Source organism: Ranitomeya imitator, chromosome 6, assembly GCF_032444005.1.
Source record: "Ranitomeya imitator isolate aRanImi1 chromosome 6, aRanImi1.pri, whole genome shotgun sequence".
In the NCBI taxonomy this organism is placed as follows: Eukaryota; Metazoa; Chordata; class Amphibia; order Anura; family Dendrobatidae; genus Ranitomeya; species Ranitomeya imitator.
In genome coordinates this window covers 412895931-412919894 of record NC_091287.1, presented here as the reverse complement: position 1 = coordinate 412919894, position 23964 = coordinate 412895931, and the positions used below count along the sequence as shown (strand labels likewise).

At 42.6% G+C, this 23964-nt stretch overlaps 2 protein-coding genes across 2 annotated transcripts in view; both read right to left on the bottom strand.

Moving 5' to 3' along the window:
- Positions 1 to 23964, bottom strand: part of LOC138643406 (uncharacterized) — a 186971-nt gene that overhangs the window by 155697 nt on the left and 7310 nt on the right. The window lies entirely within an intron of this gene.
- On the bottom strand, positions 2433 to 4736 carry LOC138642775 (uncharacterized). The gene is made up of 5 exons (XM_069731244.1): positions 4592 to 4736; positions 4315 to 4398; positions 4025 to 4235; positions 3788 to 3944; positions 2433 to 3672 (listed from the first exon to the last, which is right to left on the bottom strand). The coding sequence occupies exons 3-5, from the start codon at positions 4137 to 4139 to the stop codon at positions 2460 to 2462; spliced, it is 1485 nt and encodes a 494-aa protein (XP_069587345.1). The 5' UTR covers positions 4140 to 4235; positions 4315 to 4398; positions 4592 to 4736; the 3' UTR covers positions 2433 to 2459.

The following is a 23964-nucleotide window of genomic DNA, read 5'->3' as shown; positions in this document are numbered from 1 at the left end:
GGATGGCTTGTTTCATCTGCATGGAGAGCTCCTTTGACCGCATGTTTACTTCACAGCAAAACCTTCCAAATGCAAACACCACACCTCAAATCAACTCCAGGCCTTTTATCTGTTTAATTGAGAATGACATAAAGAAGGGATTGCCCACACCTGTCCATGAAATAGCCATGGAGTCAATTGTCCAATTACTTTTGGTCCCTTTAAAAACAGGTTGGCACGTGTTAAGGAGCTGAAACTCCTAAACTCTTCATCCAATTTTAATGTGGATACCCTCAAATGAAAGCTGAAAGTCGGAACTTCAACTGCATCTGAATTGTTGTGTATAAAATTCATTGTGGTAATGTCTATAACCAAAATTAGAAAAATGTTGTCTCTGTCCAAATATATATGGCCCTAACTGTAAGGCTGCTTTCACACATCAGGTTTTTTGCCGGTTGCCGGATGCGGCGTCGCGCCACATCGCCGGATCCGTTTTTTTTCAAAGAAACCGGAGGCAACCGGACGAGCCGGATCCGTTTTTTTAGCCGGATCAGGTGTCCGGATCCGGCAAAAAACCGGATCCGGCTCATCCGGTTGCATCCGTTTCGTCTGTTTTTCTATCCGGTTTTTTATGGATCCGGCTTTAAAAAACGCCCCCTGAAAGGCTAAAAAGGTGATTGGCCGGCTGAAAACTATATATACAGTGTTCTTAACATCTGTGACGGGTTGGAGAGGAGCAAGGTACAGAGCAAGATGGATGGCATTATTGCAAAGATTCTGCAGAACAACGTGGATTTCATCACAGAGGCGAATCGATTAAAAGCTATTGTGATTGAGAAAGAGGAAGAGAGACAGCGTGTCATGCGTCTGCGACGACGCCGTTTGTGGATCCACCCCATCACGGCACAGAGATTGACCCGGGGAGTCTTTTCAACGTTGTATATGGAGCTTCGAGGTGACCCTGAAAAGTTTTTCTGCTATGTTCGGATGAAAGCGGAGAACTTTGATATATTGGTGGAGCGGGTTGAACAACTGATAAGAAGGAGTGATACCTATTGCCGATTCTCCATTACCCCGGCTGAGCGTCTGATGGTCACTCTTCGGTAAGCATTCTTTTTGAATCAACTTTTGTTGTGGACTCTTTGTTTGATATTTTGAATTTGTAGTAATTTCTGCCTTCCTTTTCTTCACAGATTCCTAGCAACCGGTGAATCCCTGTCTTCCCTACATTTTCAATTCAGACTGGGCATTTCCACAATATCAGGAATAGTGAGGCACACTTGCCGTGCACTGTGGGACTGTCTGCATGAAGAATACATTCCACATCCCACAATGCAGACATGGTTGGAAGTAGCTAACAGATTCCTGGAAGTGTGCCAGTTTCCAAATTGCTTGGGTGCGGTGGACGGGAAACACATCCGTATCGTGAAACCGGCTGGTTCTGGATCTGAGTATTTCAACTACAAGAAGTACTTTTCCATCGTGCTGATGGCCATCGCCGATGCGGATTACAAATTTGTAGCGGTGGACATTGGGGCGTATGGCCGTTCTAATGATTCGCAAGTTTTCAAACTGTCTTCTATGGGGCGGCATTTATATGGAAAAACCTTTCAATTTCCCCCCCCAAGACCACTGCCTCAAACTTCCGAGCCACCAATGCCATTTGTATGTGTTGGGGATGAAGCTTTTCAGCTTTCAGAGCATCTTTTGAAACCCTACTCCAGCCGTGGTTTAACCAATACTAAAAGAATTTTCAACTATAGACTCACACGTGCAAGGAGAATGGTGGAGTGTGCGTTTGGGATCCTAACCGCCAAATGGAGAGTTCTCTTAACATCCATAAACTTAAAGACAGACACTGTGGATGAGGTGGTGAAAGTGTGTGTTGTCCTCCACAATTATGTTATATCCAAGGAACAGCTTTCCATTGACGACCACTCTGCCGAAACCACCTTGATGGATTATAGCATCCAGACATACAGAAGTTCTGCCACAGTGTCCAGAATACGGGATCACTTTGCAGAATATTTTATTTCACCCCAAGGAAGAATACACTGGCAGGATGATAGAGTTTAAACACTTTGTATATACCTAGTAATAACTTTAACCTTTACCCATGTTGTGTACCTGTTGTTTTTACCTTACCCATGTTGTGTACCAGTTTGGTTTTTACCCTCATGTTGCGTACCTGTTTGGGTTTACCTTTTACCAATGTTGCGTACCTGTTGTTTTTACCTTACCCATGTTGTGTACCAGTTTGGTTTTTACCCTCATGTTGCGTACCTGTTTGGGTTTACCTTTTACCCATGTTGGGTACCTGTTTGAGTTTATTTTTAAACCAAGATGTGCATACCCAAAGTACTACTGTTATCAATAAACCTTTTTTAACAAAAGTGTTATTTGTGCCTAATGAATAAATACAAGAGAGTTTTCAACCAAAAACTTTTATTAACATAATGTAACACACAAAAAAATGGGTACTAAATGTTTTCATACGTCGGGGTGGAGATACTATCAGAGGCACTGTCTGATAGGGACACTTCGACAGTGGGAGTGTGGAGAGAGGAATGTGATGGTGGTGGAGAATGTTCAACGTTTAGGGGTGAAGGAGTGAAGAAAGCTATTGAGCGGGTGGACAAGAAAGTGGGATTGGGGTTAGAAATTTGGTAGGATGGAGGGGTGTAGGAAATGTTTTGTGAGGACTGGGTGGCAGAATGAGTGATGTGTGTAGAAGATGTTTGGGAAGAGGGTGATAGAGTCTGTTGGAAGTGGGCAGGGAGAGGAGGCGAGGATGAAGTAGATGTGAAGTTGTATGGGTCGGGATCATCATATGGGTGGGAAGTGGCACGGGAGGGAGGCTGGTAGTGTGGATGGTGGGAAGGGGCACGTGGCTGGTGGTGTGGCTGGTGGGAAGGGTCACGGGAACGCTGAAAGTGTTGTGGCTGTTGGGACGGGGCACGATGTGGATGATGGCGAGTTGGGCGGGATGGGGCAAGGTCAGTTTGGCGATACGGGTCAGGAGGATGGTACTGGCTGTAGTGGTGGACAGTGGAGGAAGGGGGGCCAGTTGGAGGATGGTTGGAAAGACTATCTGCTCTAGAGGCAATTAGCACTAGAGTAGACTGGCAGGATTCCATTACTTGCATCTGCTGAGAAGTAGATATCGTCTCCATTTGCTCAAGCACTGACTGAAAAAAAGTGTTGTTCGGTGACTGTTTTGCCTCTGAACGCATCGTTACCAGAAGTGTATGCATCTCGAGCATACATTTATTTATGAAATTGAATCCTGCAGCCATTTGCTCGGACAAAACTTTCAGACAGTTCTGGAACGATGCGTTCAGGTGCAAGAACTCGGGAGCATAACTATGTATCTGACCCCTCTGGCGAAACCGCCCCGATGCTACAGGTGTACTAGAGGTGGCTGCAGCAGAAGGGTGGGGTACAGGAAACGCTATGTTCTCACCAGCAGCTACATGCAATGGAACCGGCCAGGATGCTCCAGTGCTCGTGGATAGGAAAGAGGGATCGGTAGAGTGGGAAGGTTCAGAGTGGGAAGGTGCAGAGTGGGAAGGTGCAGAGTGGGAAGGTGCAGAGGGTTCCTCACTGTTAAAGTGTCCCTCGGTGGCGGCCTCCTGAGGGATCGCCCCAGAAGTGTTCAATTGTGCTGCAGGCTCCCGAGTGCTCCCAACGGTACTGTGGAAAAAGAGAGAAACAAACAATTAATATACTGTCATTGCATGGCCCTGGCTGAAAGAGCAAAAGAGGTTAGACATGTAAAACATTTGTGCATGTGGTGGGTAATATTTACCTTCGGGTGACCATCGTTGACCTGAGGAACGACAGGGCCCTTGCGTATTTGTACGTGCTCCTGCGTCCTCCAGATCCACTCGGGGCCTGCATCTCTTTATTGAACTCCTTCTTAAAGCGATTCCTGATCGACCGCCACCTTTTCACAATCCGCTCACCTGTTAAAATAGGAGAAAGACAACTTGGTTAGAAACAGCATTTTAGAATGCATCACCAAAACTGAACTGAGGGTACTTACGTTCTTGAATCTGGGCCTGAACATCTAGGTCCTCCCACCTCGGAATCAGTTCACAGCAGATTTGCTCCCAGAGTCGACGGGTCACTGAGAGATCAGCATGGCGGCGGTCACCCATATTCCACAACGGCTCCCTGTCTCTGACAAGATCGATGAGGAGGTCAATATCAAGGCCGACCTCCTCACCGTCCGAATCTGGAGCACGCTGTGAAACCTGTTTGAAAAGGGGGAAAAAATTAACACCAAATTTGAAACATTGCTAACCTACACCCAAAAAATAACAAAAAACCTACACGACGACGGCCGCCACGTGAATGTCGCCGACGACCCCGGGAGCCACTGGAAGGACCTATTGCTTGGTCACCAGATTCAGAACTCTAGAAGAAAAAAAAAAAATTATGTGCTTGTTGGTAGCCATTCTATGTGTTGTGTGCCATGTGATATATATGTTTTGTATGTGTTGTGTGAGGTTTGAAAGTATCAGTTTCTATGTATTTTGTTGTAGGAATCTAGTGTTATGTTTTGTGTGTAGTGTAGGGTGTGTTTCCGTAATACATCACAGATACATACCAATTGTGAGCCCTCTCTGTGGGTTTCTCCACCCCTTCCCTCATCTTCTGGGACCACTTCTTCTCCGGGGGACTCAGCCTCATCAGCTTCCTACGATGAAACATAAAAAAATACATGACACACACACACTTTGGTTCATACTAACCTCTGTGCGAGGACGGCGAGGAGGAGGAGGGCTCCCCGAAGACATGGCTCTCGGCTCTGTGGCAGGCTCTCAGCTCTGTGGCAGGCTCTCGGCTCTCGGCTCTGTGGCAGGCTCTCAGCTCTGTGGCAGGCTCTCAGCTCTGTGGCAGGCTCTCAGCTCTCAGCTCTCTGGCAGGCTCTCGGCTCTGTGGAAGGCTCTCGGCTCTGTGGCAGGCTCTCAGCTCTGTGGAAGGCTCTCGGCTCTGTGGAAGGCTCTCAGCTCTGTGGCAGGCTCTCAGCTCTGTGGAAGGCTCTCGGCTCTGTGGCAGGCTCTCAGCTCTGTGGAAGGCTCTCAGCTCTGTGGCAGGCTCTCAGCTGTGTGGCAGGCTCTCAGCTCTCAGCTCTGTGGCAGGCTCTCGGCTCTGTGGCAGGCTTTCAGCTCTGTGGAAGGCTCTCGGCTCTCAGCTCTGTGGCAGGCTCTCGGCTCTCAGCTCTGTGGCAGGCTCTCGGCTCTGTGGCAGGCTCTCAGCTCTGTGGAAGGCTCTCAGCTCTGTGGAAGGCTCTCAGCTCTCAGCTCTGTGGCAGGCTCTCTGCTCTGTGGCAGGCTCTCAGCTCTGTGGAAGGCTCTCGGCTCTCAGCTCTATGGCAGGCTCTCGGCTCTCAGCTCTGTGGCAGGCTCTCAGCTCTGTGGCAGGCTCTCAGCTCTGTGGAAGGCTCTCGGCTCTGTGGCAGGCTCTCAGCTCTGTGGCAGGCTCTCGGCTCTCAGCTCTGTGGCAGGCTCTCGGCTCTGTGGCAGGCTCTCAGCTCTGTGGAAGGCTCTCGGCTCTCAGCTCTGTGACAGGCTCTCAGCTCTGTGGCAGGCTTCTGGCTCCTTCCGTCTTGGCAGGGTGTGGCAGGGTGTTGGCTCTTCTGCTTTTGGGCTGGAAATGGCTGAAGGCCTCATGGCCCTGCTTTATATATAGTCCAGGGGGCTGATCAAAGTTTTTTGAGCATGCTCAGTGTAAAAAGCCGGATACGGCCGCCGGATCCGACTTTTTCCGGATCCGGCGCTTTGCGGCGTCCATAGACATGCATTGTTGTAAAAAGCCGGAAAGACCGGATCCGGCCTTTCCGGCTTTTTCGCTGGAGACAAAAAACGTTACAGTAGATGTTTTTTCCAGACGCCGGAATCGACTTGACGCCGGATCCGGCATCAGACCGGAAGGAACGCTGGGCTATCCGGCGCCATCCGGCACCAATAATATTCAATGGGGGAAATGCCGGATCCGGCTTCTCCGGTTTTCTATTCCGGAAGAGCCGGAATTCGCCTGAAACAAAAAACCTGATGTGTGAAAGTAGCCTAATATAACCTCTTTTTCTCATCTTTCAGGATATATCGGGGGCTTATCTATAGCATTCCAGAATGCTGTAGATAAGCCCCTGATGCTGGTGGGCTTAGCTCATCGTCAATTTTGGGGGTAACAGGTTCCCTTTAAAGTGTCAGCCAGCCTCCAGAGATCTAGTACGTACTCCCAATAAACATGACTTTTTGTGCTTGTGTCTAGTCACAACAGAAAGTGGATACAAACAGATTTGACAGTCTAAACGTGGAGAGGTTTATGGCAATTTTTTTTATATAAAAAGTGAGAAGATCACACCACTTTGTTTTCTTGACACTTTAAATGGTCTTCATAAAAAGTAAAAAGACTGCTCAGCTGGGTCTTCTAGTTGCTTTAAATCATTTGTATAAAAATATTGTTCAAGAAGTCCTAGAAATATAATAATACCAACAAATTTAAAATATGTAGTGCATGAAACCAAATACTGAGATAAGGAACTGACAACAAGGCTGAGATTGCTTCAAGCTAAAGAGCTTTCGTTTGGGCACAAACACAGGTCTCATCAGAGAAAAGCAATCCACACCCTTTATTATGAATCATACTTTAGGTGAGTGCCAGAGGCATATATCTCCCACACCACCCATTTTTACCAGCCGTACATTTATGAGTCAAAAGTTTTACACCACGGCCTGCTTGAAAGAAGAGGGTGTGGAAGAAGCTGCAAAGGAGGAAAAATAATCTTATAATTATGATTGTATCCAACAAAATATAGCACGCATCTCAAGTTAGTGCTGACATAGATACTAGTAGGACCTGTAAGGGGCACTTGTCCACTGTCAACCATTTGTGTGTTTCTCAGATCCACTATATTGAAACATAGAAAAGAACATTTACGTTGGGTCAGATGGTGTTGCTTGGTGTTAGGGCTGGTGGAATGCCCCAAATAATATTAAAGAGGATATAAGGTGCGTTTGCAGCCCGGGGTCCACCGTGCAGAGATGACAACCTGCTGCTTAGTAATGACGGACAGTATATGGCGGTATAACATAAACCCACGCGGGTTAACTTCACCGGATATGTAGGAGGCGAACCCTGTTGCATCACAGGGCCGCTATACCGCAAAGTGAACGCTAGTGTTTTGGGCACAGGACGCTGCCCCAAGGATACAGGGTTAGAGTCCCTCTAGACTAACTAGTGTTCGGTGCCACAACTGTGATGCCAGGGAAAAAGTAACTAAAGATTTACAGCACTATGTGCATACAGCGCCGCTCTGGCAGACACTACTAACCACCCTAAGCTTAGGCCAGGAAAGCACACTATTTGCACACGGCGTCGCTCTGATGGACGCTGCTGTAGACGCAGTATTGTCATGCCTTGTGCTGGATGGCACAATCTGGCACTAGTTAGCTCCAATCACCCACACTCAGTCAACAACGCTAGGGAAGGGGATCAATTAGGAGCTTTCATCAGATTGCATACACACATACACGATTTAGGATTTATACTAGCGCATGGCCGAGCGGTTACGCGAACCTTTTATAGCTGCATCCTTCCGGGACCTTCCCCATGGTCCAATTAGGACTGCTTCAGGACCTGAGCATGTGACCCCTGACCTCAAATTTGAGGTCATCCCACGGGCATGCTCAGTTGACAAAAAGCAGGACTTAGTCCGTGGTGCGTCTGCTCACTGCTGATTAATGCTGGTTATAATAGCTGAACCTGGGACATCAGCCGTAACCAGACACTCAGCATCAGCTTGATCAAGATGCTGAGACTGATGACTCTGCTAAGCAGGCTCCTCTGTGACTGAGGAAGATAGGGAGACTGCAGCGGACATGGTTCGAGATTCCCCCTGTGCAGCGGTGGGAACTCAACACCTAACATTTGATCACCAGGAATCTTTAAATTTAGTAACCAAGAGTTGACTGTCTTATCACTAGTTCACTAGGAAGTTAAAGAACATTTTTGGATTACCAGGAATTGGTTGCTGTCTTATTAAGTGACCAGATTGTCAATTAAAAAAAAACACATTAAAGCTGGCCATACACATTAGATTACTGTCGGCCGAACAATGCTTCTCGGCTGGCTCTCTAATACATAGAAAGCCGTTGCCAGACATCTCTGCCAGTCGTCATCTCTGGTAGAACAATGTGATCTGTAATCCAGGATTGGACAGACCCATCAGTCGACATTTATAGGATCGTATCAATAGATATTGATGGGTTTGGCCAACATTAGTTTGTGTATAGGGGCCTTTACACTAAAAATGAAACCCAAGAGTAGCACCTTTAAAACATCAAAGAGAGGAATATCGATTTTAATCCCAAGATTTGAAACATCCTAGATTGCTTTCTTAGGAATAAGCTTCAAGAGAGATATCACCTCTATCTCTAGTGTCTTTAATGATATGGCTTTCTCTTTATGGATATTTTTTTACATAGATCAATAATCTGACATTGAAGCTCTTGTATAAAGTTATTTTCTTCCCTATGACAATTCCTGCTTAGTGTTGATGTAGGAAACTAGAAAAAGATTTAATGTGCTACCATTTGGTCTACTGACCCTATCATCTCACTTAGGTCAAAGTTCAATGAGGCAGGAGAACTTGTTATGACTACCCAAACTGAGGTAACACTAAGGCTATGTGCACACGTTCAGGAATTCATGCAGAAAATTCCTATGAAAATCCGGACATTTCTGGGAGATTTCCGCATGAAATCCGCATGCGTTTTTTTGCGCGTTTTTTGCGCGGTTTTGATGCGTTTTTTGCGCGTTTTTTTCCGGACATTTCCCAATGCATTAGACAGTGGGAAAACTGCGAAAAAAACGCAAAATTAATGAGCAGGTTCATTATTTTTCCGCAATGTGTTTTTCATGCGGAAAAACGCACATCATGTGCACAGAAATTGCGGATTTCATTAAAAATGATAGGATGCTTAATGTATGCAGATTATTTGCGGTATTATAGCGTTTTTATAGCTCAAAAATGCTAGAAAACCGCAAATAATCTGCAACGTGTGCACATAGCCTTAAAGGTATTTAGCATAGATCTAATGTTTCACCTTTGAAAGATTCTCACTTATGGTGGACTTTTATGCACGGCATTACTAAACCTTCTCATTACTATAATATAACAAAAGCTAATTCAACTACTAAGATTATCATTTTTTTAAATGTAAATCTATTGGCCTTTTAATAGATTTAATATTTGCATCTTTAGTGCCGTAATATGTAAAATATGATTTTTTTTTTAAAATTTAGAACAGAAATGCCAACCAGCTTCACGGCTAGAAAATTCCCAATCTAATTGAAACTTACACATGTTCTCATGACTTTGCGTTAAATCACCATTTATTGGCATTGTTCTTTCATCACTGATCAATTACAAGAGTCTGATGAATAATAGGTAAGGTTTGGGTTCCACCCACCACTCCCTTCATCACAATGAATACTTATAGTTATACTTCGGCTTGTCAACAACTAGGAGGACTACCAGTATGTCTGCTAGTGCAGTCATCATCATATGATGTCATCCTGATGATTTGTCCTATTATTCTCAACATATAGATTTATATAATAAAAAGCAGTCATGGCTAGATCTAACCATCCAAAAGAATTATAAAAAGAAATGTGAGATAAATGTGTAATTTTGTTTTAATAAAATGTGGAGGACAACCTGTTTGACATTCATTTTATTCCTGACTGTCAGCACCTCAGGCATAGCAGCTGGCATGGGGCCCAGTAGTCATGATGGTCCTCTTAATGGCAAGGTGGTAATGACAGTGAGTAATAGATGCATAGAGTGGAAGGAGCAGGGTAACATTGAAGGTATAGTACTGTGAAATCTAGTAAATGAAGGAAAGAGCAGAAAGCTAGTGGTTTCATGTACTGAAAGCATGTGTCATAATGGAGGGACATCAAGGCTATGTGCACACGTTGTGGATTTTGCTGCGGATCCGCAGCGTTTCCGCAGCTGCGGATCCGCAGCAGTTTCCCATGAGTTTACAGTACAATGTAAACTTATGGGAAACCAAAAACGCTGTGCCCATGCTGCGGAAAAAGCCGCGCGGAAACGCTGTGGATTATTTTCCGCAGCATGTCAATTCTTTGTGCGGAATCCGCAGCTGTTTTCCATCTGCTCCAATAGAAAACTGCAGATGGAAAACTGCAGCAGAATCCGCAGTAGAATCCGCAATAAATCCGCAGTAAAAACCGCAGCGGTTTTGCAAATCCGCTGCGGAAAATTCCGCAATGGAATCCGCAGCGTGTGCACATAGCCTTAGCACATAGGGAAGTGAATAACCATCAATTTCTCTTGAAATGGCACCAGTGAAAAAGGGGGATATATTAGCCAGCAAGCAGTCAGTTCTGGGAAGGTGTGATGACATTGGTTTGACAAGGCAAAAGGAAAAAGACAAGACCAAAAAATGGTATGCACACTCAGGAGATACAAAGATCAAATGTATAAACTTTAATTACACCTCAGAAAAACAACAAACATAGAATAAAACCATTTAAAATAGGCCTAAATATAGGACCAATAAGCCCCACCCCTATACAATGGTACAGAATATAGCATAATAAGACATAGTAATGCAAAAATCAGTGGCATAAACAATGTACCAGACTATGTTAATATCAATATAAAGTGTCCCTGGTGCCTAAATACAGTGCAAAAACCTGACAGATAAATGGCTAAAGGTCAAGTGGACCCAATAAAACGATTGAGAACAAAGTAATGGTACACAGTACACTGCGGATATGATCAAGTCCAATAGATTACAATAATGTACACACATAAATAGTACCATAACAATGCTAGCCATAAAGCGTCCATGATAATACACAGACTAACTATGAACATGCCCCCTATCCTGAGCAAAAAAATGAGTCAAATAAAGAAGAAACACCCCCAGGTTGGATGGATAACTAGGAGTGAAATACAGACCAGATATAGACATAGGGCAATAAGCCCATAAGGTCAGTCAGGAAACCACCGATGGTGCTAAAAAAAGTAAAAAGAACAGCACCAGTACTGGAGGCTCAGGTCAGTGACGCATAGTCAGTAGGACACAGGACCAAGTAAGGGGTGAGGCAAGAGCCCCACGCGTATCGCTGCTAGCCGCAGCTTCGTCAGGGGAAGCTTCCCAACCTGGGGGTGTTTCTTCTTTATTTGACTCATTTTTTTGCTCAGGATAGGGGGCATGTTCATAGTTAGTCTGTGTATTATCATGGACGCTTTATGGCTAGCATTGTTATGGTACTATTTATGTGTGTACATTATTGTAATCTATTGGACTTGATCATATCCGCAGTGTACTGTGTACCATTACTTTGTTCTCAATCGTTTTATTGGGTCCACTTGACCTTTAGCCATGTATCTGTCAGGTTTTTGCACTGTATTTAGGCACCAGGGACACTTTATATTGATATTAACATAGTCTGGTACATTGTTTATGCCACAGATTTTTGCATTACTATGTCTTATTATGCTATATTCTGTACCATTGTATAGGGGTGGGGCTTATTGGTCCTATATTTAGGCCTATTTTAAATGGTTTTATTCTATGTTTGTTGTTTTTCTGAGGTGTCATTAAAGTTTATATATTTGATCTTTGTATCTCCTGAGTGTGCATACCATTTTTTGGTCTTGTCTTTTTCCTTTTGCTCTGTTTACGCTATTTTACAGACCAGGTTTTGCACCTTGTTTTTGCTATTTATGCAGAGGTGCACCCCTTATACTTATATTTACATTGGTTTGACAAGGGTCAAATTGTGTTGGCTATATGTTTGGATCGGAGCATCTTTAAAATGTCAGGTCTTGATGTCTTGGTCCATTGATGGACAACTGATGAAATCTAGAAGGCCACATACTCCCAAGGTTCAGCAATACTTTTAGGGAGCGAAGGCTAATGTCTGGTCCAATCCCATAGAAGACTAACCGCAGCACAAGCTGTTTAAAAAGTGATACTGGTTATATTAGAATAGCTTCACAACACAAAGTGCGTTGCAACATGTTGTGTTTAGGGTTGTGTAGCAGCAGACTGTTCAGAGTGCCCGTGCTGGGCGATCTCAATTACCAGCTGCCAAAAGCAGCTGCAATGGGCATCTGAGAAGAAGTGGGTCCTGCTTAATTCATCACATATTCCTTCATATCATGAAGTCTGTTAGGTGCCTGCTGCTTACTTTCACATTGACAGCCTGCTCTGCACACACATGCTGTGGACATGGCTGTAAATCAGTACGTAGGGAAGTGATTACTCGCTAGGTAGTTAGCGGTGACAGTAACTCGGCCATGCACCACCCTGATGACTGGAAGGGAGTGGCTGCAGTGAGAATATAACTTCATTTTTTCCTGGTAGCTGCACTTCCAGTAAGCCTGCCAGACTGGATTTTAATGCTGTTTACCTGCAGAATACTACTATATCTGCAAGTAAATTACAATTTTGGAGGTGACAGGTTCCCTTTACAGTTTACCTGTTTTTCTCAGGTGACTATTCAGAATGAGCTGTCCTGTGTACATGAGATAAAACAACACTTCTGGCCATTATTTGACTTGTGTCCATTATTTTGCACTTGTTTTCCACTCTGCATGTTCCCGTTTTACTTTGTAGCTGTCTTTGAACTATTGGGTGAAGATTATCTTATCTCCTGCAGAGACAGAAGGAATTCCTGCTTCCCTATGTCTATGCAGCCAACCCTAAGAATTAAAAAGAGCTTGGAGGCCATTACACAGTAGTTCTTGGGAGTGTAACTGCAAATTCCATCATCAGGGTGAGATAAAACACTTACTAAAAAGCAGCTGCCTCATCTTTGTCTGTCTCCCTTCTCCTCCTTCTTCCCCTCCCTACAGACGTTAATAGGCAACTATATCATCCCTCCATGACCTGACAGTTGCACTTCTTTAGCTACAGTAGATAGACCTTAGCTGTGTTTCGGAGTGAGTGAAAAGTTTAGGAAGCAGGAGAGAGGAAGACATGACTCAATACACAGTAGACAATCATAAATCACTGTTCATAGGGGAGGGAAGAACCGGTTTGGAATACTCCCCTTATAAACACCTTTTTTTTGATAGTTTTTAATGTCTTGATATTTCACAGTGATGTGTTGCCCATTTTTAGGGCTGATATAAAGCATTAGTCATTCTTTGTGTAGCATTTGTAAAACATGTCGTACAGCATACATTCGCATGTACATTAATAGAATGCATACTGCATCATACCTAGAAAATTCTATCAATTAAACAATCTGTAAATTAAAGGAAACCTCACACATGAACGAGCCCATTCATGATTCAACTACTCTAGTAATCTATCGAAGACTAATCTCAGGGTGGTGGTGGTTTAAAGGGGAACTCTTGGTTATTAAAAAAACAAACAAGCGTAAAAAGTGACAGTAGATTATAGGACTTTTCTAAAATATGTTATTAGAAAATCTGATGATTTCTTTCAATATTACAGGGGCACTGATTTTATTTTCACCCTGAATATGACCTGCCAAAAAGTGTGTAGTGAGAGCTAAATAAGCTTGGAGAGAAAAATGACAGGTCACATACAAGCCGTGAAAGTGCAGGCAGTGCAGAACCAGAGTGCGAGGAGCAAGAAAATCAAACCTGTATACAGCAGGTAATAAGCAGCAACACAAAAGCCACTCTCCATGATATCAGACATAGTGTCCCACTAGTGAGGGGGAGCACTCAGGAGCAGTAGTGCTGTGATGTGAGGTTATTGTAAGAAGTATTAAAATGTCATGAAGTTACATACGAGAAAACAAGCCTTTGTAGTTTTAGATAGAATGTAGATTGAAATGCATTTATATCTCCCGGGAGTATCCTTGATGCTAATAGGTGTTTAATTAACTTTTTTGTGCCATGATATACTAATGCTGTGATATCTGAGTCCATACACACTGTTAATACACATACAGCCTTAGCCACAACACACTGAGATGGTTGTGACAGGATTTACCCGTTTCTCCTTCTTAAGTCTCCTCCTACTATTCCTCCTGCTCTATAACACACAGGAATTCCAGGAATTCATCTTTCAGCTTTTCTTACATAACTACATCCAGCATGAAGTTATCAGCAACACAGATCTCCTTTGAGTTTCCATGCTGCACACTCCCAGTCTCCTACACCACACTTTTATCTCCAAGCTGAAAAGCAGAAAGTCTCACACAGCTGCTGAAAGTAGAGAAAGCAGAGAGCCAGACGTCAAGACTGCAGCCTTCCTCTTTAGGAGAGTCAGAGCTATTATTTCTAAAATACATTCAAATTGTTTAGGTTTCCTAACCAGACATATCTGCGAAAGATTTATATGCTGCATTCCTAATTTCCTTTTACGTCATATGTTTTCCATGCGGTTTTCTCTAAGGCTTACAGTAGCATGTAAAAAATTTGGTCAACCCTGGTCAAAATGATTGTTATTGTGAACAGTTAAGAAAGTTAAAGATGAAATGATGTCTAAAAGGGCTAATGTTAAAGATTAAACATTTCTTTTGCATTTTAGGAAAATATATATTGTCCTTTTTATACATTTTTAAAATTACCAGAAGGAAAATGGGCATGAATGCAAAAGTTTGGGCACCCTGCATGGTTAGTGCCTAGTAGCACCCCCTTTTCAAAGTATAATAGCTTCTAGTTCAGTGAGATTCCTGGGTCGTCATGTAAACACTGCTATTTTGAGCTCTACCACAGATTTTCAATCATATTCAGATCAGGGGACTGTGAGGGCCATTATAAAACCTTCAACTCGCGCCTTTTGAGGTAGTCTATTGTGTATTTTGACGTGTGTTTAGAATCATTATCCATTTGTAGAGGCCTTCTTTTCAACTTCAGCTTTTTTATACACAGTGTTATGTTTGTATCAAGAATTTGTTGAAATGTCATTGAATTCATTATTCCATCTACAAGCAAAATTTCAGCGAGAGCTGCTCATAGTCTTGCTAGAGAGGCAAATCAGAACCCCCGTTTGACTGCAAAAGACCTTCAGAAAGAATTAGCAGACTCTGGCGTTGTGGTACATTGTTGTACTGTTCATAGACACGTGCAGAAATACCGCCTTAATGGAAGCGTCATCAGTAAATACCTCTCCTGCATCCTAACCATAAAATTTAGCTTCAGAAGTATGCAAAAGAACAGCTAATCGTGCCTGATAAGGAAGTCCTGTGGACCGATGAGGTCAAAATAGAACTGTTTGGCAACAATAATCAAAGGTATGTGTGGAGAGGGTACAGAATTTCAGTAATACAAATGTCAACAACCGTTAAGCATAGGGATGGATCAATCATGATTTGGAGTTGTGTTGCAGCCAATGGCACTGGAAACATTTAACTTTCAGAGGGAGAAATGGATTCAATGAAATTTCAACAAATTCTTGATGCAAACATAACATCAAGAGTTGAAAGACTTGTCTAGCTACCAACACTTTCAAAAGTTGGTGCTACTAGTTACTAACCATGCAGGGTGCCAAAACTTTTGCATCTACCAATTTTCCTGTTTGTAATTTTTTAACTGTAAAAAATGTGTATATTTTTTTGCCTAAACTATAAATGAAATGTGTAATTTTTAACTTTAGCTATTTTAGAAATGATTTAATCTTCAATTTGTGAAACTAAATACAGTTGTGCTCAAAAGTTTACATACCCCAACAGAATTTTTGCTTTCTTGGCTTTTTTCAGAGAATATGAATAATAACACCAAAACATTTTCTACACTCATGGTTAGTGGTTGGGTGGAGCCATTTATTCTTAAACTACTGTTTTTTTCTCTTTTTAAATCATATGACAACCCAAAACAAACAAATGACCCTGATCAAAAGTTCACATACCACATTTCTTAATACCGTTTATTGTCCCCTCTAACATCAATGACAGCTTGAAGTCTTTTGTGGTAGTTGAGGATGAGGTTCTTTATTGTCTCAGATTGTAAAGCTGCCCATCTTCTTGGCAAAAAGCCTCCAGTTCCTGCAATTTCCTGGGCTGTCTTGCATGAACTGCACGCTTGAGATCTCCCCAGAGTAGCTCAATGATATTGAGGTCAGGACACTGAGATGGCCACTCCAGAACTTTCACTTTTTTCTGCTGTAGCCAATGACAGGTCGACTTAGCCTTGTGTTTTGGATCGCTGTCATGTTGAAACGTCCAAGTATGTCCCATGTGCAGCTTCGGGGCTAATGAGTGCAAATTTACCTCCAGTATTTGCTGATAATGTGCTACATTCATTCTTCTTTCCTTCAAATTTGACAAAGTTTCCTGTACCTTTTAGCTTACACATCCCCAAAACATCAGCGATCCACCTTTGTGCTTTACAGTAGGAATGGTGTTCCTTTCATCACAGGCCTTGTTGACCTTTCTCCAAATGTAACCTTTATGGTTGTGGCCAAAAAATTTTGGCCTCATCACTCCAAATTACCTTGTTTCAGACGTTTTGAGGCTTGTCTCTGTGATGTTTTGCGTATTGTAGATTGAGTGATGTATTGAGATACTTTGTAGCATTTGCGCAGTAATGACTTTCTACTTGTGACTCAGCCACGCAACCCGTTTTTCTTCAAGTGCCTCCTTATTGTGCATCTTGAAACAGCCACACCATTTGTTTTCAAAGAGTTCTGTATTTCAGTTGATGTTATTGTGGGTTTTTCTTTGCATCCCGAACAATTTTCCTGGCAGTTGTGGACGACATTTTTGTTAGTCAACCCGACCATGATTTTGTTTTTACAGAGCTCCTGATTTTCCATTTGTTAATCACAGTTTGAACACTGCTGACTGGCATTATCAATTCCTTGGATATCTTTTTGTATCGCTTTCCTGTTTTATACAGTTCAACTTCCTTTTCCCATAGATCCGTTGATAATTCTTTTGCTTTCCCCATGACTCACAATCCATAAATGTCAGTGGCTGGTTAAAAGATGCAGGAGTCTGTCTGGATCCCAGAAACTCACTCGGCTTTCACACACACACACTGATTACAAGCAAACAGGTCACAGGTGAGGATGTTACCTTTAGTAGCCATTTGTGTCAACTTCTGTGCATGTTATCAGGCCAAAATCACCAGGATATGTGAACTTTTGATCAGGGTCATTTGGATGGTCTAGGTTGTCATTATGATTTAAAAAGAGAAACCACAGTAGTTTGACAATATATGGTTTAACCCAACCACTAACCATGAGTGGAGAAAAAGTTTTAGCGTTATCATTCATATTTTCTGATAAAAGGGCAAGAAAGCAAAAATTCTGCCAGGGTTAGTAAACTTTTGAGCACAACTGTAGCTAAATAACAGTAATTTTAACTCGAGGTGCCCAAACTTTTATATGCCACTGTATACACTAAATATTTGAAATGGTTATCTGCTGGCCAAGTTGGATCTAAGGCTTTGGATTTTTTATAGATCAAGGTGCTCAGAATCTACAGATCACTAGAACAAAGTGACTGTGACTCTCTTCAGAGAACCATTCTTTGGTTACATTTTGGAGAGATATTGTTGGCCCACAAAAATCCATGCCCTGATCAAAGTTTTAGAAATCATGGTAGGTCTTATTACCATTGGAGTAACTTGAAGCCGGTGGGTCCCAATGTAAAATCCCCAACAGGGCCTCCAACTGGTCTTTAACCCCTTTCTGACCTCGGACGGGATAGTACATCCGAGGTCAGAACCCCCCGCTTTGATGCGGGCTACGGACTATGCGATCTATGCATCGCTCCTATGTAGCAGAGCCACCTTCTAGCCTCTCATGTAGGCTATTGAAGAATGGAAAAAGTAAAAAAAAATGTTTTAAAAAAATATGAAAAAAAATAAAAAAATATAAAAGTTTAAATCAACCCCCTTTTGCCCCATTCAAAATACACCGTGTTCGAAATTATTATGCAAATTGGATTTAAGTGTCTTAAAGATACAATTTTTTTGTTTTCCAAATAAACTCGTGGATGGTATTGTGTCTCAGGGCTCAATGGATCACTGAAATCAATCTTAAACACATGTGATAATTAGTTTTCCAGGTGATTCTAATTAAAGGAAAACTACTTAAAAATGATGTTCCACATTACTAAGCAGGCCACAGTTTTCAAGTAACAAGGGAAAGAAAAAGGATCTCTCTGCTGCCGAAAAGCATCAAATAGTGCAATGCCTTGGTCAAGGGTTGAAGACATTATATATTTCCCGGAAACTTAAGCGTGATCATCGTACTGTTAAGAGATTTGTGGCTGAATCTGAGCACAGATGTGTTTGTGCTGATAAAGGCATAATGAGGAAGGTTTCTGCCAGGCAAGTTCATCGGATTAAGCGAGCAACTGCTAAAAAGCCATTACAAACCAACAAACAGATATTACTAATTACTAATTTTCAAACAGTCTTGTTTACTGATGAGTGTCGAGCAACCCTGGATGGTACAGATGGATGGAGCAGTGGATGGTTGGCCACCATGTCCCAACAAAGCTGCAACATTAGCAAAGAGGTGGAGAAGTCATTTTTTGGGCCGAAATCATGGGGAAACAGCTGGTAGGGTCCTTTAAGGTTCCTGAAGATGTGAAAATGACCTCTGCAAAGTATATAGAGTTTCTGACAACTTTCTTCCATGGTATAAAAAGCAGAAACGTGCCTTCAGGAGCAAAATCATCTTCATACATGACAATGCACCATCTCATGCTGCAAAGAATACCTTTGAGTAATTGGCTGCTATGGGCATAAAAGGAGATAAACTCATGGTGTGGCCACCATCTTCCCCTGACCTCAACCCTATAGAGAAGCTTTGGAGTATCATCAAGCAAAAGATCTATGAGGGTGGGAGGCAGTTCACATCAAAACAGCAGCTCTGGTAGGCTATTCTGACTTCATGCAAAGAAATACAAGCAGAAACACTCAAAAAATTCACAAATTCAAAGAGGAACAATTACACTGTTCTGGAATGGCCATCCCAGTCCCCAGACCTGAATATCATTGAACATCTGTGGGATCATTTGAAGACGGCTGTCCATGCTCGGCGACCATCAAACTTAACTGAACTGGAATTGTTTTGTAAAGAGGAATGGTCAAAAATACCTTCATCCAGGATCCAGGAATTCATTAAAGGCTACAGGAAGCGACTAGAGGCTGTTATTTTTGCAAAAGGAGGATCTACTAAATATTAATGTCACTTTTCTGGTGGGGTGCCCATACTTATGCACCTGTCAAATTTTGTTTGAATGCAGATTGCACATTTTCTGTTAGAACAATAAACCTCATTTCAAGGCAGAAACATTACTGTGTCCCACAGTTATTAGATATATGAAACTGAAATAGCTGTTGCAAAAAAAAACAATTTTTATAAAACATTAAGCTTAAGATTAATAGGGGTGCCTAAACTTTTTCATATAACTGTAACATATAATCACAGCTGTATCCAGCATTACAGCTCAGTCCTATTTATTGCTTTTAGTTGCAGTACTAAGAAAAGCTGCTACTTTACCTACATAACTGGATCTCGTATATAATGAAGGGATTGACCAAAGGCTATAGAACCTCATTCTGATGCTCCATAAATTTTGTCTACAGCCACTTTTGGTTCTGCTGCGCAGCACGAGACCCGGTGACTCTGAAGAGCGGTGACATCAGTAACGTCACCGCTCTTCAGATATTTCGGGTCTTGCGCTGAGCTTGGCAACTGTTAAGAGCGGTATTGTTACTTCCGTCACTGCTCTTCATAGTCGCTGGGTCTCTCCAGGTCTGGGCTAGTAGTGGGGGTGTCTAATAGACACCTCTCCATTACTTACACCAGGGATTGATAGCAGCTGACATTACACAGCTGACGTCAACCCTAAAAATCATTACACATAACAGAATTAAATGCTTTGGCGGATGGGAAAAGCAGTAGAGTTAGCGCTATTCCCAGGCGCCGGGTGCTAACTACAACTGTCATCATCCTTGCCTGGTCTCCCTGCGAAGCATTTCTGCTGTATTTACATGCACTGATCTCAGGTCGCTAAACAAGTGTGATCGACAATACTGAAGTCATTCGCTTGTTTCCCGACCTCTTTACACCAACTGAGAAAGAATGATGGGGACAGAACAATCAAAATTAGATCAATCTGTCCCCATACAGTATCGTGTTATCAGCAGCACAACTACAGTTTACACCAGCGATGTGCTGCTGAGAACGAGGATTTCTGTTCCCACATAAACAATCCCATCACTCGATGAATAGGCAGCATTTTTCTTGTTTAGTATAATACACCCATAGTCCTCCATATATTATAATGTGCCCCTCAGTCCTCCACATAGTATAATACACTCCTCAGTCCTCCATATAGTATAATACACTCCTCAGTCTTCCAAATAGTATAATACACTCATCAGTCCTCCATATAGTATAATACAATCCTCAGTCCTCCATATAGTATAATACACTTCTCAGTCCTCCATATAGTATTATACACTCCACATAGTCCTCCATATAGTATTATACACTCCACATAGTCCTCCATATAGTATAAAACACTCCTCATAGACCTCCATATATTAAAATACACTGCAATTCCTCCATATAGTATAATACACTCCTCAGTCCTCCATATAGTATAATGTACTGCCACAGTCCTCCATATAGTATAATACACTCCTCAGTCCTCCAAATAGTATAATACATTCCTCAGTCCTCCAAATAGTATAATACATTCCTCATAGTGCTCCATACAGTATAATCCCCCGCCATTGTCATCCATGTAGTACAATTCACTTCCCATAGTATAATGCACCCCATAGTTCTTCATATAGTATAATGTATTCCCCATAGTCCTTGATACAGTATAATGCATCCCACATATAGTATAATGATGCAACCCCACAGAATATATTGTAGCCCCCTGAGTATAATGTAACCCCCAGAGAATATAATGCAGCCCCCTCAGATAGTATAATGCAACCCCTGCATATATAATATATGGTAGCCCCCTCATAGAGCATAATGCAGCCCCCCATAGAATATAATGTAGCCCCTCCATAGAATATAATACAGCACCCCATAGAATGTAATACAGCTTTCCCCATAGAATGTAATGCAGCCAGCCCCCATAGAATGTAATAAAGCCCCCATAGAATGTAATACAGCACAGCCCCCATAGAATGTAATGCAGCACAGCCCCCATAGAATGTAATGCAGCACAGCCCCCATAGAATGTAATACAGCACAGCCCCCATAGAATGTAATGCAGCCAGCCCCCCATAGAATGTAATGCATCACAGCCCCCATAGAATGCAAATGCAGCACAGCCCCCATAGAATGTAATACAGCACAGCCCCAATAGAATGTAATGCAGTCCCCCCAATAGACCCACAATCCAGTTATCACTCATTGATATATTAAAAAAAACCAAAAACACTCTCCTCACCTATCCTCGTGTTCGCGCTGCTCCCGGCTCTGGTCTCAGCACCTGCAGTCTGCCCAACACACAGCATGTGTGCAAAGATATGATGTCATCGTGCACCCGCAGTGTCAGAGCAGGGAATGATGGGAGAGGGAGCGACTGCGGACGCTCTCTCCTCCATCATTGCATTCAACTGTACCAGCGTCATAGTTAGTTGAATGTGACGGCTCTGGCGGGGGGGTGAGTTGGCGGCGGGGTGGGAGTCGGCGGCGGGTGGGGGAGTTGGCAGCGGGGTGAAGTCAGTGGCGTGGGGGCAGTTGGCGCTGGAGAGCGGCCCCCGACTGCCACCGGCCCTTTTGGCATTTGCCAGAACTGCCCGATGGCCAGTCCAGCCCTGGTTATAGCTCATCATTATGCCCTCTATCAATACTGATTGCTAACTGACTATGAGATTTTATAATAAAGCTGTCAGCATACCATTAGATACAGGGTGATTATTAAAGATTCATCGGGTTTCAAAGATGTATATTTTAAAATGTGTTCCATGCACAATACTGAATGACACATGATGAAGAACTTAAACTCTCCAAGTTTAGCACATAATGTTTACAAATGTTCTACGTGTCCTCCTTTTGTCACACGACACACATCTATGTTGTAATCCAGTTCGACCCAAACACGCTGCAGCATGTCCCCGTCGATGGCCATTAGAATGGCGGTAACGCTTTTACGTTTACACAAGCATCATGTGTCCTTCAATTGTGGATAGCACCGCAGAATTCTCTGGTGACCAGGAGGGTTGCTTTCATATTGTCTTCAGAGCTCTAAACCACAAAACGCATTCTCTTGCACAGTCGCCATTTTAGGATCTGATGCCGCCCTGCCGCCCAGTGAGTCACAGGCGAGTCTGCACGTGTGAGTTACAAACTCTGAGATATGTTATTATTACAAACGGGGGACATTTATATCTTTGCAGTAATATGAATGCAAAACCCGATTAATCTTTGATTATCACACTGTACATGTAAATACATATATTCCATAACTATACTCCATAATATATACTCCAAATATACTCCATAACATGCGGAGGATTCTCTGGGAATAGAAAAAAAGCTAAAGTAATACATAAATTCCAAAATACCTTTACTTAGCAAATCACACTGATTTTGGCTATGAATTCAATCACTATGGAATTAAAATAGTCGCCATCTTGTTACACTGACAGAAGCCTGTCGTAGAATGGTAAGCCCTCTGGCAGGCATATTGAGGAAACAGCATTTCTGTCCCCCTCCTCATTTTCACATCAGATGGTAGTTCCTGAATTTCACATCCCAGTTTTACCCAATTCAGTATGTGGTATAATAATATTTTTTTTATTTCTATAGCACCAACATATTCCGCAGCACTTTACATTTTAGAGAGGACTTGTTCAGACAATTGTTCTAACTTTCTAGACTGTTCCGTAGGGGTCACATGGATTGTTAGATTTGAGCAACACTTGTTGGCTTCAAATTGGAGGAATAATGCTCTCATCTAGAAATCAAGGCTGTGCATCTGAAGATCTCATCACAGGGGCAACTCCCCTCCCTTATAAAATGTCTGTTGTGAACACAGTCTTTAATTAAAATAATAATCAATAAGTTTATATTTGAATTTTATTAGGTGTTTTTTAAAATATTTATTAATTTATTCTGTAGCCCAGAATTCTGTGGCAGATTCTGTGGCATTTTAACTTCCAAAATCTATTTTTTGCTATTAATTTCTATCAATGAGGGGAGCATGTGCAGTAGGTAACTCTGCGCCCTCCATTAATGTTTAAGAAGATTTCCAATGGATATTCTGCTCTAACACTGGTGATAACAGGGCTATTGAGGAAAGAAGAGGCTGTTGATACTGCTGTCTATCCTGTTTTTCTGATCTAATACTGGAAATACCTGGGGTACAGAACCAAGCGAATTAAGAAGATGTTTCCCACACTGCTGTCCACCCAGTATATCTGATCTAGCACAGGAGATATCAGGGATGCTGTGGTTAGAAGAAGATGCTCACACCTCTATCCACCTTGTCTTTCTGATCTAATACTGGAGCTACCAGGGTAGTGAGGTGGAAGGTGGCTGCTCACACTGCTGTCCACCCTGTCTATCTGATCTAATTTTTGAGATACCAGAGGTGCTAAGGTAAGAAGAGGCTGCTCTCACTCCTGTCCACCCTGTCTTTCTTATCTAATATTGGAAATACCAACAGTGCTGAGATAAAAGGCCGCTCACACTGCCATGTACCATCTTTCTGATCTAATACTTGAGATACCAGGAGTGATGAGGTTAGAAGAAGCTGCTCACACTGCTGTCCACCCTGTCTTTCTCATCTAATATTGGAGATACCAGGAGTCCTGAGATAAGAGGCCGCTCTCACTGTTGTTTACCATCTTTCTGATCGAATACTGGAGATACCAGGAGTGATGAGGTAAGGATAGGCCGCTCACACTGCTGTCCACCCTGTCTATCTGATCGAATACTGGAGATGTCAGGGATACTAAGGTTAGAAGAAGCTGCTCACACTGCTGTCCACCCTGTCTATCTGATCTAATACTGGAGATGT

Excerpts from the sequence above, each read along its gene's own strand:
- LOC138642775 (XM_069731244.1), bottom strand. The coding sequence starts at position 4,139 with ATGGGTGACCGCCGCCATGCTGATCTCTCAGTGACCCGTCGACTCTGG. Across the intron at positions 3,945-4,024 it reads TCAGGCCCAGATTCAAGAAC|GTGAGCGGATTGTGAAAAGG; the intron begins GTAAGTACCCTC and ends CTATTTTAACAG. Across the intron at positions 3,673-3,787 it reads TCAACGATGGTCACCCGAAG|TACCGTTGGGAGCACTCGGG; the intron begins GTAAATATTACC and ends CTTTTTCCACAG.